This window comes from Girardinichthys multiradiatus, chromosome 4, assembly GCF_021462225.1.
Source record: "Girardinichthys multiradiatus isolate DD_20200921_A chromosome 4, DD_fGirMul_XY1, whole genome shotgun sequence".
NCBI lineage: Eukaryota > Metazoa > Chordata > Actinopteri > Cyprinodontiformes > Goodeidae > Girardinichthys > Girardinichthys multiradiatus.
In genome coordinates, this window is record NC_061797.1 from 51,680,997 (window position 1) to 51,699,421 (window position 18,425).

Sequence of the window (18,425 nt, forward strand, 5' to 3'; positions counted from 1 at the left end):
CGAGTCGCAAAGCTATATGGGAAGTGCAGACTGTGTTACATTGTTACTTTTAAATAAAGTTGTTTTTTGCTTGAGTGTTGGTCACCAATAAATATATAATAATACTATATGTGCGATAACCTATTGATGAATGGGTTGATAATTAAATCATGACTTTAAATTAATAATTCTAAATACATACGTCATAATTACATAATTATGACATAAACGAGACCTTTTTATGTATTATCTCAAGTGGCTGAAATGGACTTCAATTTTTTAACCAGGATAAAGTCCCTTAGAGATTAAAACCATTGTTTTAAGCGAGACAAGAGGCAGCATCAAATAAAACACACAAAGTTACACAAAAAAAACAAGAAACTATGAAAAACAGATACACGAATCAGCCTGGTGTGTGTTTGCTTGTTGCCCCCCAGCTCAGCCGTCTCGTGTTGGGGTTTACCCCAGTGGATGAGAGGGTCGCATCTCAGCACCTTCGGGTTGGGGAGAAGTCTCTTACTATCATTTCAGCCTACAGGCCGAGTGGTAGTGCAGAGTACCCGGCCTTCTTGGCGTCCCTGTCGGGGGTGCTGGATAGTGCTCCTCCCGGGGACTCCATTATTCTGCTGGGGGACTTCAACGCCCACGTGGGGAACGACAGTGACACCTGGAGAGGTGTGATTGGGAGGAATGGCCTCCCCGATCTGAATCCGAGGGATGTTTTGTTATTGGACTTCTGTGCTAGTCATGGATTGTCCATAATGAACACCATGTTCAAACATAAGGGTGTCCATCAGTGCACTTAGCACCAAGACACCCTAGGCAGGAGGTTGATGATCAACTTTGTTGTTGTATCATCAAACCTTCAGCCGCATATTTTGGACACTTGGGTGAAGAGAGGGGCTGAGCTGTCCACTGATCATCACCTGGTGGTGAGTTGGATCCGCTGGAGAAGGAGAAAGCCGGACAGACTTGGCAGGCCCAAGCGCATAGTGAGGGTCTGCTGGGAACGCCTGGCGGAGCCCTCGGCCAGGGATGTATTCAACTCCCACCTCCAGGAGAGCTTCGACCAGATCCCGGGGGATGTTGGGGACATAGAGTCCGAGTGGACCATGTTCTCCGCATCTATTGTCGATGCTGCTGCCCGTAGCTGCGGCCATAAGGTCTGCGGTGCCTGTCGCGGCGGCAATCCCAGAACCCGGTGGTGGACACCGGCAGTAAGGGATGCTGTCAAGCTGAAGAAGGAGTCCTATCGGCTGTGGTTGGCTTGTGGGACTCCTGAGGCGGCTGACGGGTACCGTGAGGCCAAGCGTGCTGCGGTGGCAAGGCTTCGGGGGTGGATGAGATCCGCCCTGAGTACCTCAAGTCTCTGGATGTTGTAGGGCTGTCATGGTTGACACGCCTCTTCAACATTGCATGGCGGTCGGGGACAGTGCCTCTGGACTTGCAGACTGGTGTGTGTGGTGGTCCCCCTTCATAAGAAGGGTGACCGGGGGGTGTGTTCCAACTACAGGGGGATCACACTCCTCAGCCTCCCTGGTAAGGCCTACGCCAGGGTATTGGAGAGGAGAGTCCGACCGATAGTCGAACCTCGGCTTCAGGAGGAGCAGTGTTGTTTTGGTCCCGGCCGTGGAACACTGGACCAGCTCTATACCCTCTACCGGGTGCTCGAGGGTTCATGGGAGTTTGCCCAACCGGTTCACATGTGTTTTGTGGACCTGGAGAAGGCATTTGACTGTGTCCCTCGTGATGCCCTGTGGGGGGGGCTCCAGGAGTATGGAATCGGGGGTCCTTTGTTACCGGTCCTGTTCATAACTTTTATGGACAGGATTTCTAGGCGCAGCCAAGGGCCGGAGGGAGTCTGGTTTGGGGACCAGAGGATTTCGTCTCTTCTTTTCGCAGATGACGTGGTCCTGCTGGTCCCCTCTAGCCAAGACCTACAGCATGTGCTGTGGCGGTTCACAGCCGAGTGTGAAGCGGCTGGGATGAAGATCAGCTCCTCCAAGTCCGAGGCCATGGTTCTCGACCAGAAAAGGGTGGCTTGTCCTCTTCAGGTTGGAGGGGAGTTCCTGCCTCAAGTGGAGGAGTTTAAGTATCTCGGGGTCTTGTTCAGGAGTGAGGGAAGAATGGAGCGGGAGATCGGCAGACGGATCGGTGCGGCTGCCACAGTAATGGGGGCGCTGTGACGGTCCATTGTGGTGAAGAGAGAACTGAGCCGAAAAGCAAAGCTCTCAATTTACTGGTCGGTCTACATTCCTACCCTCACCTATGGACATGAACTTTGGGTCATGACCGAAAGAACGAGATCCTGGATACAAGCGGCTGAAATGAGCTTCCTCCGTAGGGTGGCCGGGCGCTCCCTTAGAGATAGGGTGAGGAGCTCGGAGTAGAGCCGCTGCTCCTCCACATTGAGAGGAGCCAGTTGAGGTGGCTCGGGCATCTATACCGGATGCCTCCTGGACGCCTTCCTCGGGAGGTGTTCCAGGCACGTCCCACCGGGAGGAGGTCCAGGGGACGGCCCAGGACACGCTGGAGGGACTATGTCTCTCGGCTGGCCTGGGAACGCCTTGGGCTCCCCCTGGAGGAACTGGAGGAGGTGTCTGGAGAGAGGGACGTCTGGGCGTCTCTGCTGAGTCTGCTGCCCCCGCGACCCGGTCCCGGATAAGCGGAAGACGACAAGTACGAATCAGCCTGGAGAATTTTTTAGTTTGGAAGTAAAACTCTCATTGAGATACAGTCAGTTAATTTTAAAGTTTTCTGTAGCAAGTTCCAGGGGAACAAAAGCCTTCTTACCCATATTCAGTCCGAGCAAAAGGGACAGAAAGATGCAGCAAAAAGTATGTGAGCTAAAAGTATGAGTCAATATTTCTCAGTGCAGTTACAATACAGATATAAGCATTAACTAATAATGGTGTAGTTTATATTTTTTCTTTAGGTGTGTTGAACCACGACTACATTTAAAACATGCAGACAATGAACCTTGAGGAATGGCATCTTTCAACACTGACTTTTCCGAGCAAAATGATTTGCCGTTTGAAGCTGCTAATTCCGAGGTATCTTGAATGCAGCCTTACGTCTGCGTTCCTGTGTTCGTGAATGCAGCATTACGTCTTGGTCCACTTTAAGGACAGCAACGCACACTTTAACAGAGAAACTGGTGGCTTCTCTCAGTGTGGGCTGGTTTTAAGAGTTGTTAGGTGGTGTTGATCTTCCTAAACCAACGGAACCGGATCCGCACTGATCCTGCAGGATGGCTGGGTTATCTGTAACTGTCAGGCTGTGTTGTTTGGACCGCAGGCTGAGTTCAGGAGCAGCCAGAACGATCCGTGCAAAAGGTTAGCGGACTCAAAGCTGAACTCATCCAACAGAAGCACACATGGTTGTGATAATAATGATGGTGTTTTAACGTCGTGCACCGCTTTTCTGAACAGGTTTCGGTCCAAGAAGCTTGCATCTGTATCCGGTTGAAAGTTAAGTAGCTTTGTTCAGATATGTCACCTGTTCAGGTGACATGTTTTTGTAAATAAACCAGGATCTGCATCTGTTTCCTCAGGCTTTTACAAAATCAAAGCAGAGAAAAATAGGAAAAGTGTAATCAACACTGCAGGCTATCTTTTCCTAAAAAGGCTCCACTCTAAAGCTCCTCTGAATCCCTGCGAAGTTCAGTGAAGTCAAGTGAGTCAGTTTGAGCTTCAGTTCCAACTGACAGACAGGTGGACTCACATTTGATTCTAGAATACCTTTTCATACAAAGTTTGACTCAGTGATGACATAGAATCCAGGTCCTGCAAAAAAAGCTCAAATCATGACCCCTCCACCACCGTGCCTGACAGTTAATAGGAGGTGTTTTTGCTGAGAGGCTAACATGCTGTGGAGTAAGGTCAAACATTTCTTCTTTGGGACCATTTGTCCAAAGGACATTGTTCCAGTAGTCTTGTGATTCATCTAGAGGTAACTTTGTAAACCTTATGCCACCTGGTGGTTTTTAGAGAGAAGAAGCTTTTTCCTTTAACCTTTTTCTAAAAAGGTCGTACCTGCTCAGGTTTTTTTAATTGTTCTGTCATGATTTTTACCATTTGACTTGCTATCTGAGGCCAGTAGTGTCTGAAGAGGAGCTCTTTTGTTTTCTGTCATCTCTGTGTGTATTGCTCGCCCTGACCTTAGCTGGGACGTCTTCTTGAAAAGACTGACAGTCTTAAAAATGTTCCACTCGTAGAAGGATCCCTCTGCAGAATGATGGACTTCAAAATGTTTAAGAATGGCCTCAAGAGCTTATGCAGATGGATGGGCAGCTGTCATTGCTTCTTTGAGGTCCTTGCTGATGCCTTTCCATCCTGGCATTGTGCTTACACAGATCTATGTGCTCTAGAACAGCAAGCTGCCAGAACGTCTGCTCTCGTAGAGGTGGTTCGATTTAAGTAAAGCTCTAATGAACCATGAACATGTCCCAGAATGATTTCCCTGCAGTTTGGACAATGATCCTCCTTTTATCCAGTAACAATGTCTGAAGGGCCTTATCTTGGCAATCTAATTTAAAAGTGTAATAAAAAATGATGTCATTATAATTCTTTGGATACTAATAATAAGTACTAATCAATAAATTATTTCCAAAATAATTTCGGGCTAATTTTCAGTCAATTCCAAACAAGGATCTGATTTCCGATGATCAATACCTTGTGGACCTGGAAAACTAAAGGAGTTAGTGATCCGACTTTAGGCGTGAAAAATTTAGCATTTGAACTAATAAGAAGGTTGAGGGAATGTGTTCAGGGGGTTGTCATGGTCTTTATTTATGTTCTAATGAAGATTTTGCTGATAAAAATGTTTGCTTCTTCTCAGACAGAAGCCGTTGTTCCAGAGGATAATAAGCAGAGGACTTTTCTCTCGTGGTGAAGGTGAATCTGTGCAGCCACAGACTCTGCAGGATGTCGCCAAAAACATCCAAGAGCAGCGGTACAGAAGGGTTGTGGTGATGGCCGGAGCGGGGATCAGCACTCCGAGTGGCATCCCAGATTTCAGGTATAAAGGCCTGTCTGTGATTGGTTGGCCTGGTTGCTTTATCCTATCATAAGACTTGTCAATATTCAGTGTTTTCCGGACCTGCAGGTCTCCAGGCAGCGGTCTGTATGATAACCTGCAGCAGTACGACCTCCCGTACGCCGAGGCCATCTTCGAAATCGGATTCTTCCATCGAAACCCTAATCCCTTCTTTGCCTTGGCCAAAGAGCTGTATCCGGGTAATTACCTGCCAAACCTGACACACTACTTCGTTAGCCTGCTCCACAAGAAGGGCCAATTGCTTCGGATGTACACACAGAACATCGACGGGCTGGAGAGACGTAGGTGCTCGCCCCCTTGCCTGCAGTCTGGATGCCTCACGGGTGTTGTTGTGTTTTTAATGTTTGGTCTCTGGTGTTTGTGGATCAAGTGGCAGGAGTTCCTCCGGAGATGCTGGTGGAGGCCCATGGAACGTTTGCCACGGCCACCTGCACCTTGTGCCTGCAGAAATATGACGGCGAGGATCTCCGAGTAAGTCACAAATTCTTCATCTGTTGCATTTCCAACTTTACAACACGGTGGTCTTCCAGGCAACTGCAGGTCTAGACATAATCTATTCACCATTGGCATGAATTACATATTAAATTTAGGCTTTCAATGATTTATTTGGATGTTCAAGGAACTCAGTAAGAATCTAAGGAGAATTTGAGATTTATAGGGAAGTTGGGAATATTGGAGCCAACTGCAGATCATCTGTTGAGACAACCGTTCATAAGTACAAGATATTCAGCTGTCACCACTTTGCTGAGGTCTGAAAGAAGCCCCAAACTGATCCCCCTCAGATGTAACAAAATGAGGCAGAATGTTCAGTACCAAGAACTCTATGTTGGACCATTTGTTGGCTGAACATTGGACCATCTGCACGTTGTTGGACGTCACTATGCCTTTCCAACGACATCGGCCATTTTGTATCCAGGACAGTCCGCTCCTACATATCCGTCGGACATTGTGACTGATATGACGGGGCGTCCCAAGTCTGACGTCACAAGACGCTATATATGAAGGCGCCCATTTTGAACACTCGCCTTCAGCTGGAGACCGTGTCCGGTTACCAACATCTGAAGCATCACCAGGAGAAGAGTCCCGAGTGGATCTCATTTATTTTCTCTCGTTGGCCAACGAAGAATTCATAAAAGAGGTTTTTGGACTAAGAAGGCCAGAAATTTCACTTTGCCGATCGAAGACGTGAGTTTAACACGTAACTAAAAAAAACCACGGAGTTTCAAGGAGACGAATTGCCACCTTGTTTTGTCCTAGTCAACTTTGATGGTCAGATCATAGTTTCCCTTTCGCCAAGGAGGCCAGAGGACGAAGATTGACCGCTTTTCCTGAAGTTAACTGTGGACGCACAGTAACTTCCAACTTCCCCCTCCATTCGCTCTCAACTCCGCTGAGAAAGAAGGTTTCAACAAGTAAAACCCATCTTTTATTTTTTATTTCTTTCTTAGAAAGCCTGTCATATTATAATTTTTGCCATAACTGCTGGTTTGATCCCACTGCTGTTTTCCTTTATTTTGTTCAGTTAGATATTTTACCCTTTTTGTAGAACTTTGCATGTTTGAGTAGGTGAAGATTATTAAATCAGAAGAACGGATTGTATCAGGCTGTGATTTAATAAATATTCACATAGATAAAGAGAAGGCGTTTCTGGGTTATTTTGTGTAAGAGTTATTCGTCAGTCAAGATAAGGTTAAAAGTTCCCCACGTTTCAGCAGAAACGGTCGATTAAACAGCGACATCTAGTAATAGTTATTAATTATTACGGAGTATTTAACGGTTGTAATTATCAAAGGCGTTGAGCCGTAATTACAACACCAGAAACATCTCTGGTCTTGATTCATAAATGAGGATTTTGGTTAAGAAATTAATTTGGTCAAATTATGATTTTTAATTATAATTATTGATAAGGTTTAATTAATCAATAATCATAAGTCTAACATCTGAAAGAACATTTTAACAATTGTGGAACATGGTGGCGGCAGCATCATGCTCAGGGCGTTTTTGGCTGTCGGTGGGACTGGTGCATTGGGCAACAGCTAGATGGTTGGACATGGTTTGGTGTTCCAACAGGATAATGATCCCAAACATACAATGGCTTTTCCAGAGCTCCAACCTCAATCTGGGCCAGGAAACCAACTAGGTAATATTATCTTTACTAGGGAAGCACTGATTCAAACATTTAGGTCAATATTACTCCACCCTTGGACACCGTGAACAAACAACCACCCTGCTGACATTGCTTCTCTGCTTCAGTTAAACTCCCCACAGTCCCGTTCTGCATCACCACCACTGTTACATGACCAACCCCCTCCCCTCAAACTTCAGAAACACAAACGGCAACAAGATGCAAATAAACATCGGTTGTTAATATTGGCCTAGTTTCACTGATGGGACCGATACTGATATGTTAAGAATGAGCAACATCGGCCGATACCGATATTAATGCAGATTTTTCATGCATCTCTAAACTGTACTGATGCTTCCAAGCAGCGGGGCCACATATCAGCCACATGTATGAATATTTTTGAACCTGTGTGGATCAGTCACCATGTTACAAGTCTGAATAGTCAAACTTGGAACCCAAACAGTTTAGTTAGAACTCTTTTCAGTGGAACTAAATGTCATGTCTTTGGTCTCGTCAGCCGGCAGTGATGAGCGGGACCGTCCCTCAGTGTCCCACCTGTAAGGGCGTAGTGAAGCCTGACATTGTGTTTTTCGGGGAGGAGCTTCCACTGCATTTCTTCAAGTACCTGACAGACTTCCCGCTGGTGGACCTGCTGATCATCATGGGAACGTCACTGGAGGTGAGCGGACTCTGCGGGTTCACCTGTAAACGACCTGCTTGTCTCAGAAGGTCTCAGGTTTCAGAGGAGACTCTGCAGGCTGCATCAGAACAACCATTCACTCGGACACCATGTTCTCTTAGCTCCACAGCTTTTAAAGAACCGGTATTTTATCCTGATTCATATTTCTGTCCTGCAGGTGGAGCCGTTTGCCAGCCTGGCAGGAGCCGTGCGCAGCACTGTGCCTCGCCTACTCATCAACAGGGACCTGGTGGGGCCTTTTGCGTGGGGCCTGCGGCCCCATGACGTCGTGCAGCTGGGCGACGTGGTCGGCGGCGTGAAGACCCTCGTCGACGCTCTCGGTTGGACTCGGGAGCTGGAAGCTCTGATGGCTGCTGGCAATCAGAAAGTTTGTTCATGATTCTTTTGGGTTTTGTTGTTGGACCCTTGGTCCTGTTAACGAGCTCAGAGTTTTTCATCTAAGCTGGTTTAGTTCTGATGTTCAGGTCGTTATTCAAGAAGCTGAGCAGAAAGCTGCAGAACTCTGTTTTATTTGCTCCCTGTAACAACTGCTGTTCACTGCTTTCTATTCTACTGTCTTTACTTTCACTCTTATACTGTTTTATTTAAATGAAAAAAATCTAATGTACTTCATTCAAGTTTCTGTAAAGTTCAGTAAAATCTATTATTTAACCGTCTTGAATATGTTCGGATTTTGTTCTTTTGTTGCCAGGTTTTTTAAACATCAAGCAACGTTAAACAGGAAATCAAAATGTTTCAGCTCCTTCATCACGGGAAATGTTTGCATTTAACAAGCTTTTACTTAAATACAGACATTTTAATATAAATGACTGATCATTCGTTAATAAGTCAGATAAATGTATTTTTGTATTTTAGGCTGTTGGCTTCAAATAATTTAACTGTCGAAATCAAGAATTTACAGGAAGACGTCACTGTATGAAAACACAACTATCGTCTTTTAAAATAAATTATTTTATCTCTTTCTTTATTTCTTTATAATTTCCTTCTGTTTCCCTAAACTGGATTCTGTATTTTCCTTGTTTTTTATTTTTAATTTAATTTTATTAAGACTAGTGATGGGAAGGAATCTTCAGGATCTGTTCACTTCCAAGAGCCGTTCAAAGGAGTTGTTGAAATGATTCGTTTTTGAAAATGTGCATATTTTGAAGAACAAGCAAGTTTACCCCTAATATAGTGTCACATTAATTTTGGGAATTCTGGCATGTGTGGGTAACACAAAAGCTAAAGTATCTGTATTAAGTAAGATTAATATTTTTATTTTAAAGGTGCAAACTAGAACCACAGTATGTTCATGCAAAAAAAATCTTTATATATGTATATATATTTTCCATATACTCGTACTCGTCGTCTTCCTCTTTATCCGGGACCGGGTCGCGGGGGCAGCAGACTCAGCAGAGACGCCCAGACGTCCCTCTCTCCAGACACCTCCTCCAGTTCCTCCAGGGGGAGCCCAAGGCGTTCCCAGGCCAGCCGAGAGACATAGTCCCTCCAGCGTGTCCTGGGCCGTCCCCTGGGCCTCCTCCCGGTGGGACGTGCCTGGAACACCTTCCGAGGAAGGCATCCAGGAGGCATCCGGTATAGATGCCCGAGCCACCTCAACTGGCTCCTCTCGATGTGGAGGAGCAGCGGCTCTACTCCGAGCTCCTCCCTGATGGCCGAGCTCCTCACCCTATCTCTAAGGGACTGCCCGGCCACCCTACGGAGGAAGCTCATTTCAGCCGCTTGTATCCGGGATCTCGTTCTTTCGGTCATGACCCAAAGTTCATGTCCATAGGTGAGGGTAGGAACGTAGACCGACCGGTAAATCGAGAACTTTGCTTTTCGGCTCAGCTCTCTCTTCACCACAACGGACCGGCACAGCGCCCCCATTACTGTGGCAGCCGCACCGATCCGTCTGTCGATCTCCTGCTCCATTCTTCCCTCACTCATGAACAAGACCCCGAGATACTTAAACTCCTCCACTTGAGGCAGGAACTCCGCTCCCAACCTGAAGAGGACAAGGCACCCTTTTCCAGTCGAGATCCATGGCCTCGGACTTGGAGGAGCTGATCTTCATCCCAGCCGCTTCACACTCGGCTGCGAACCGCCCCAGTGCATGCTGTAGGTCTTGGCTAGAGGGGGCCAGCAGGACCACGTCATCTGCAAAAAGAAGAGACGAAATCCACTGGGCCCCAAACCCGACCCCCTCCGGCCCTTGGCTGCGCCTAGAAATCCTGTCCTTAAAAGTTATGAACAGGACCGGTGACAAAGGGCAGAACTGCCAGAGTCCAACATGCACTGGGAGCAGGTCCAACTTAGTGCCGGCAATGCGGACCAAACTCCTGCTCCGCTCGTACAGGGACCGGATGGCCCCTAATAAAGGGCCCCTGATTCCATACTCCTGGAGCACCCCCCCACAGGGCATCACGAGGGACACAGTCGAATGCTTTCTCCAGGTCCACAAAACACATGTGAACCGGTTGGACAAACTCCCATGAACCCTCGAGTACCCTGTAGAGGGTATAGAGCTGGTCCAGTGTTCCACGGCCGGGACGAAAACCACACTGCTCCTCCTGAAGCCGAGGTTCGACTATCGGCCGTCTCTCCTCTCCAATACCCTGGCGTAGGCCTTACCAGGGAAGCTGAGGAGTGTGATCCCCCTGTAGTTGGAACACACCCTCCGGTCCCCCGGAGGCACTGTCCCCGACCGCCACGCAATGTTGAAGAGACGTGTCAACCATGACATCCCTACAACATCCAGAGACTTGAGGTACTCAGGGCGGATCTTATCCAACCCCGAAGCCCTGCCACCACGGAGCTTTTTAACCACCTCGGTGACTTCAGCCTGGATGATGAAAGAGTCCAACTCCGAGTCCCCAGCCTCTGTTTCCACCAGGGAATGTGTGATGGCAGGATTGAGGAGATCCTCGAAGTACTCCTTCCACCGCCTGATAATGTCCTCAGTCGAGGTCAGCAGCTCCCCACCCCCACTGTAAACCGTGTTGGGGTGTTTATTTTCCATATAATTAAGTATAAAATGTCAAAACATAAATAACACATATCCAGTGTTGTGTGCAATCATAGCAAATAATGCTAGATGTAATATAGAAGCAAAAATAAAGAGCAAAATGTAACAAAATAGTAGAGAAAAGGTGAACTTGAGCTGTATTGGCAGAAACAAAACTCACCTCCTGCACCATTAAACATATTAATTAAGGCAAACCACTGATGGTGAACAACACTGTTAAATGTAAACATTAACCAAATGAAGTGTGCAGTCTTTTTGTTGCACCACTCATTGTTTTGTCCAGTGAGCCGGGTCACAGACACACACAGAGCACCGCACACCCTGCCACCATGATAGTGAGCACCGAACATGGGCGCTGTATGCTCGTACCTACCCCCTTTTGGTAACAGTCAGACTGGAGTTGACGTCTTCAGCCGGCAATCTGGGTGCTTTACTGGGAGCACTGGTGAGAAAACTGCCAGAAAGTAATTATGATGCTTAGCCGATTCTCTTTCAACTTTCTTTTATGCACTTTAACAATGTTGATTATTAGTTTGATCATATTGATCAACAACAAATGTGACATGATGGATATAAAGGAAACACTATATTCATATAATTCACATGACTGACTGATGCACAGAAACTGGAAATGTTTTTTGGAGTTCAGGACATTAAATTTCACTAGAAATCATTTCACGTCAGTTGTTAAGGAAATGTTTTCAAACACTGATTAAAATCTCTACTGTGTGTAAACTTAAAACCATTAAATCTTTATATTCAAAGTAAAATAAATGCTGTGTTTTTCTTTTGTTCAATAAAACTGAATTTTGTTGGACATCGTCCAGCTCTGAGTCGACAGTTTACAGGACGGCGGAGACGGAGAGAGAATTAAACAAGAGAGATGAAAAGAAAGACGCTTCAGATCCAAAGAAGACAGATGAGAGGAGAAATGAAACTGTGATCAGTTTCCAAGAAGCGAATAGATACATCAAAAGTTACTTACAATGTGTAAGGAGATGAGCTTCTATGAGGAAGTCTGGCGTGGTAGTGAGACAGCAGTGAGGTGTGTGGTGGAGCATGGACAAAAAAGCTCTGAGCTTCCCTTTTTTTGCACTGCTGATAAACATTTCAACACATAAGGTCATGATGGATTATAATAGAAAGACATTGTGATGTGTAGTGCGAGTACCGAGGAGGTGGAGGAAACCCTGGGGAGGTGGAGTTATACTCTGGGGACAAGAGGAATGAAAGACAGAATCCAGGAGTATAAATGTAAAGGAGATGGGTGGGACAGTGAAGCTGCAAGGCTGCAGGAGCAAAGGTACTGAAGGTGGAGTAAAAGTACCTGGGGTCAACCATTCAAAGCAAGGGGAGCACAGGCGTGAAGAAGAGAGAGCAGGAAGGGTGGTGAAGATGGAGATCTGTGACAGAAGGGAAGGTTTAGAAGATGGTGGTGAGACCTGCTGGGATGTACGATTTGGAGACGGTGGTGCTAATAAAATGACATCAAGCAGAGCTCAGATTTGTATTGAAGAGCCCAAAACAGAGATAATTAATTAGGGGAACAGACTTATAATTTATTATTCTTTAAAATAAGTTTACGTAAAACATTATCTCAGATAAAAGCTGAAATGTGCATCTGTGTTCTCTGCTCAGATTGAAGCTGCTTGCTTTGGGATCTGTTTTCTTGAAAAATCAGATGCTGTTTTTTTAGTGTTGTTTAGTGAAGGACTCAGGGTTTTTCTAACTGAATAAAATACATTTTATGAGGAATTTGGAGGATCTTCTTTGCCTTTAAATGGAATCCTATGACAGTGACCAGCAGAGGGGGCCAGAGTCCAACTCAACATTGGCTTCTGTGTTTTAAAAACCTAAATGTTTGACATGTTTTCCTGCTAAGGGAGTACAGCTGAACCATCCATTCATCCATCCATCTTCTGGGTCGTGAGGGAGCTGGTGCCCATCTCCAGCAGTCTACGGTAGGTAGGGTCCATCCTGGACTGTTCACCAGTCCATTGCAGGGCAACACAGACATACAGGACAAACAACCACACACACTCTCATTTACGCCTAAGGGCAATTTAGAGAGACCAGTTAACCCAGCAGTCATGTTTTTGGACTATCGGAGGAAGATGCAGTACCGGGAGACAACCCATGTATGCACAGGGAAAACATGCAAACTCCATGCAGAAAGACCCCAGGTCGGGATTTGAACCCAGGTCTTTCTTGCTCCAAAGCAACAGTGCTCAGCTGAACCAATATAAAGTAAACAAAAACTTTCCAGTTTGTTTAAATAAGAGCAGTTTTGATACCTGCTGGAATAACTGCAGGTCCGGTTGTCCCTGTTAGCAGTTTCTAAGCATCAGAACTGAAGACAGAAACATGCCCTTTGCTATGGGTTTGTAGCATCAACAAAGCAGTTAACATTGTTTCTATTATTATCCATCACCCGCAGAAAGGGTCTGTGGGTGTTTGCTTTGTTTGGTTTCTTGTGATCAGCAGTTTAGTTCAACTTGTCTTCCTGTGTCTCAGCAAGTCACCCTCACTTTAATTCAATTCAATTCAATTCAGTTTTATTTATATAGCTCCAATTCACAACACATGTCGTCTCAAGGTTCTTCACAACTGTCAGGTTCATACATTCCAGTTAATCGTAACCATTGAACAGTTCAGTCAGATTCAGTTATTTATTCAAATTGGATAAAAAGTTTTTCTATCTAAGGAAACCCAGCAGATTGCATCCAGTCAGTGACTTGCAGCATTCACTCCTCCTGGATGAGCATGTAGAGACAGTGGACAGTCACTGGTGTTGACTTTGCAGCAATCCCTCATACTGAGCATGCATGTATGAATGGATCATCAGTAGAAGGTGAGCATTAAGTTGTTGCCAGCAGAAGCTTGGACAATGTCCCTCTCCAGAAAGGTGTCACAGAGTCAGGCCAGGTGTAGCTTCTAGGAAGAGAAAAGAGAGAACATAAAGTTAAAAGCTGAAATAACAGCAAATTATACAAAATTGGAGAGTAGTATGAGAATGTAGTGAAGAGAGTGAAAGTGGTCAGAGACTAAATGTACATCCTTCAATCAAACGAGGTGTGAAGATTTTGACAGGTGGGCGGGACTTCCGGTGGCTGGGCCTTCCTGTGACGTAACCGGATATCATCATTAATCGGATGTTGTCATTACAAGGAAGCGAATCTTTCTAATTGTATGTTTTGAGATGTTTTTACATCTAAAAACAAAACATGTAGTTTCTGCACTTTAAAAGGTCACTCAGGTTAATGCAGGCACATCACACGAAATTCTGATAAAAAGAGAGAACCTGACAGAATTGTAAATTCATTTTGTTTTAACACGGATTATTTAGATGGATGTTTTTACATCTAAAAACAAAACATGTAGTTTCTCCACTTTAAAAGGTCACTCAGGTTAATGCAGGCACATCACACGAAATTCTGATAAAAAGAGAGAACCTGACAGAATTGTAAATTCATTTTGTTTTAACACAGGTTATTTAGATGGATGTTTTTACATCTAAAAAACAAGGAGACAAAAAGTAGATACAGAACTTTTCTTCCTCTGCTCAAATGTTTGAGTAATCTAATCTGCACCAGTAATTTATAGAGATGATCTAAAACAGAGAAACAAATGAGTTAAAAAATAGTTAAAAAGTAAGCCAAACATGGAATTATCTAAAATTTTATGAGTGCTCAGCATGATGTTTCCAAATTAGAAATGTATTCTATAGCTAAAAGTCTTTGTTTGGACAATACACAAGAAACTAAAAAAAAAAAACAATAAAGGTTATAAAATCCTCAGTCACTGTTTATTGAATTAAGGCATCCACAGCTGTTTCTTGCGTTTTCTCTCAGACACAGTCTTCACACCAACTGTAGTCAAAGTAATTAAGAGGACTGTGCTCTTTACCTGGCCATAAGTCTCAAGCATTGTCTCTGACAATTCCCATTCCCTGTTTATTGAATTAACACGTCTGCGCTGTTGCTGAGGTGTCTCAGGGGGGTGTGGCCAAGGGGCGTAGCTATGCGCGCTGATAGGATTTTGTCATTAGGGGGCGAATCTAGAATCAACGAATTAAAAAAACAGAGGGGCGTTCTTCAGTGTTTGTTTTAAATACTAGCGGAAAACGCAACAATTTACCTGCAGCATTTGCTGGAAAAGAACGCTTGTTGAACAATGGTTAGAGTTAAGAGAGTTTTTCATCAAACCAGGGAGAAAAGCAAGATGTGCCAAGATGATGAACAACCATCTACATCATCTATTTCCTCGTCTGAGATACCTATCGGAATTCCTATCGTAACATACTCTGCAGATGATGATTCAACTTCACCAACAACAATGGATGAAAAACAGGCCTCAGGTCAGCTAAGATGTACATCTCTTCTGTGTGAAACCCCAGTAACCGTCTACAGGCATACGCGCCGTGAATTGGATGCCCCGAAGAAATCAACATATTACCTATGCAAGGTACAAAGGCCTCCGTTCGACACTCTGCAGGAAGAGTGGTCTTTGGAACCATATGGACTGAGCGGTAGCTGGGGGTATATTTTCATGTACGAAATAGGAGAGCTCTGCCTGTATCAATTGGATCAAGACGAGGTATTTAATGGATCATTGGCTCTGTGTACTCTCACCCACAACGACTGGGCTGTGTTACGGCTGGCAATCCCACACCTTAACGATAACCTTGAATCAGTCTCAGTGTACGAAAGGGAGGATGAAGATGAAAGCTCTCCTCAACCAGCAAAAAGGATGAGAATGTGTCCTTCCGATGTTGAAATAGCTGCGAGAGAACCTCTCTTTAGTGCAGTGTGGGGGTCAAAAACCACAGCAAATGGCCGCTGGTCTTTTCAGGCAAGCAAACGCAAGAATAACCAGACGACCCCCTCAGATCTGTTTGTGTTGGAGGCATTCAATCAGAACTGCGGTGTATTCAAGACTGTGCTGGCTCTACCGTATGATGCTTGGGTTGAGAAGATGAATGAAATTGGACAGCGTCTTTCCAACCTTTTCCAAAACTCACGCTGCTGGATTGATGTTATGTCAGTGAAAAGAATCCTGACGTTCCCTGTTGTGGATCTAAAGCCCACCCTCTTTTGAGGACCCACTCCCCTTCATGAGGACCCTCCCACATTCCTGCGCTATATATCAGGGTCTAACTGCGAGCTCACAGACTCTTCTTCTTCATAACGGCGGGCGGCAGACCTTGAGAATGTATGGAGCGTACGGGAAAACACCATACTGGGACCTCTACAGCCATCAAGAAGAGACCGTCTTCTCTCCTGATCATGATGATGAAAGCTTCAACACCGGGCCGTATCATCCACGTTCTCCAGACCTCTACTCACCAGCCGCCTCATCGTCGCAGCTCTTTGAGTCCCTATTCAGTTAAGGGACACCGACAGGATACAACCTCAGATTGTATCATCCGTCTTCTCCCGACCTCTCTTCACCGCTATGCATGTCTGAGTCTGTACACAGATATCCAACCTGAAGACAAGAGGGTGATCGTGGAGGACGAGGCAGCCATCAGCTACTCACCCTCCCCACAAACTCCAGACCCGATACCTGCCCCTCAGCCTTCACCAGAGGAGGAGGAGAGTAATCAGGGTGATGAAATTGACGGCTGGATCTCAAGCGCTCTCATCAATACGGTGAAAACAGCAATACTTCATTTATTCAACATAACCTGTTTGAACTATGTCAAAGAAACCTGTTATGGGTGCATTACGAACCACCCGAGCCAACGACAGCATCCGTGCCTGGAGATATTGGAGGAGGAGTATTACCAAATCAACTTTCAACGCATCGTGCGACGACTTGTAAACCCCAAGCTCCTTCCTGCTATTCGGAAACTTCTGACACTTCGACGCATACAAGCAGATGACTTCAGAGTGAAAACGATTGCAGAGACGGTTTTATATGAACTGAAATCGGTACAAGGCTTCCATAGTGCAATCACTGATATGTATGATAAGATGAGCGGTAATGACTGTCTCAAGCAGCTTAACTCTGTTTCAGAGTGCTACGATCCAATCTCAGATGATTGATGACTTGTTTTGTCTTTTCTGTATTCTCTCTCGGCTTTCTACTGGTATACATATACAGGTCCTTCTCAAAATATTAGCATATTGTGATAAAGTTCATTATTTTCCATAATGTCATGATGAAAATTTAACATTCATATATTTTAGATTCATTGCACACTAACTGAAATATTTCAGGTCTTTTATTGTCTTAATACGGATGATTTTGGCATACAGCTCATGAAAACCCAAAATTCCTATCTTACAAAATTAGCATATCATTAAAAGGGTCTCTAAACGAGCTATGAACCTAATCATCTGAATCAACGAGTTAACTCTAAACACCTGCAAAAGATTCCTGAGGCCTTTAAAACTCCCAGCCTGGTTCATCACTCAAAACCCCAATCATGGGTAAGACTGCTGACCTGACTGCTGTCCAGAAGGCCACTATTGACACCCTAAAGCAAGAGGGTAAGACACAGAAAGACATTTCTGAACGAATAGGCTGTTCCCAGAGTGCTGTATCAAGGCACCTCAGTGCCTTGATACAGTCTGTGGGAAGGAAAAAGTGTGGCAGAAAACGCTGCACAACGAGAAGAGGTGACCGGACCCTGAGGAAGATTGTGGAGAAGGGCCGATTCCAGACCTTGGGGGACCTGCGGAAGCAGTGGACTGAGTCTGGAGTAGAAACATCCAGAGCCACCGTGCACAGGCGTGTGCAGGAAATGGGCTACAGGTGCCGCATTCCCCAGGTCAAGCCACTTTTGAACCAGAAACAGCGGCAGAAGCGCCTGACCTGGGCTACAGAGAAGCAGCACTGGACTGTTGCTCAGTGGTCCAAAGTACTTTTTTCGGATGAAAGCAAATTCTGCATGTCATTCGGAAATCAAGGTGCCAGAGTCTGGAGGAAGACTGGGGAGAAGGAAATGCCAAAATGCCAGAAGTCCAGTGTCAAGTACCCACAGTCAGTGATGGTCTGGGGTGCCGTGTCAGCTGCTGGTGTTGGTCCACTGTGTTTTATCAAGGGCAGGGTCAATGCAGCTAGCTATCAGGAGATTTTGGAGCACTTCATGCTTCCATCTGCTGAAAAGCTTTATGGAGATGAAGATTTCATTTTTCAGCACGACCTGGCACCTGCTCACAGTGCCAAAACCACTGGTAAATGGTTTACTGACCATGGTATCACTGTGCTCAATTGGCCTGCCAACTCTCCTGACCTGAACCCCATAGAGAATCTGTGGGATATTGTGAAGAGAACGTTGAGAGACTCAAGACCCAACACTCTGGATGAGCTAAAGGCCGCTATCGAAGCATCCTGGGCCTCCATAAGACCTCAGCAGTGCCACAGGCTGATTGCCTCCATGCCACGCCGCATTGAAGCAGTCATTTCTGCAAAAGGATTCCCGACCAAGTATTGAGTGCATAACTGTACATGATTATTTGAAGGTTGACGTTTTTTGTATTAAAAACACTTTTCTTTTATTGGTCGGATGAAATATGCTAATTTTGTGAGATAAGAATTTTGTGTTTTCA

General features: G+C 45.3%; 1 protein-coding gene across 6 annotated transcripts; it reads left to right on the plus strand.

Moving 5' to 3' along the window:
• Positions 1 to 3,075: 3,075 nt before the first annotated feature.
• Positions 3,076 to 8,829, plus strand: sirt3 (sirtuin 3). Of its 6 annotated transcripts, none has more exons than XM_047362320.1 (7): positions 3,076 to 3,314; positions 3,411 to 3,450; positions 4,819 to 4,998; positions 5,068 to 5,318; positions 5,408 to 5,508; positions 7,680 to 7,841; positions 8,020 to 8,829. In XM_047362320.1, exons 1-7 carry the CDS (start codon positions 3,230 to 3,232, stop codon positions 8,239 to 8,241), a joined length of 1,041 nt encoding a protein of 346 aa, XP_047218276.1. In that variant the 5' UTR covers positions 3,076 to 3,229; the 3' UTR covers positions 8,242 to 8,829. The 6 variants fall into 6 exon arrangements, with proteins under 6 accessions (XP_047218276.1, XP_047218278.1, XP_047218277.1 ...); XM_047362322.1 differs by having other exon boundaries at positions 5,068 to 5,216; XM_047362321.1 differs by having other exon boundaries at positions 5,086 to 5,318.
• Positions 8,830 to 18,425: the final 9,596 nt, after the last annotated feature.

Bases quoted from the DNA above. Each gene is read 5' to 3' on its own strand.
- sirt3 (XM_047362320.1), top strand. From the start codon at position 3,230: ATGGCTGGGTTATCTGTAACTGTCAGGCTGTGTTGTTTGGACCGCAGG. The intron at 4,999-5,067 runs GTATAAAGGCCT...GTCAATATTCAG, and splicing joins AGTGGCATCCCAGATTTCAG to TGTTTTCCGGACCTGCAGGT. The intron at 5,319-5,407 runs GTAGGTGCTCGC...TTGTGGATCAAG, and splicing joins CATCGACGGGCTGGAGAGAC to TGGCAGGAGTTCCTCCGGAG.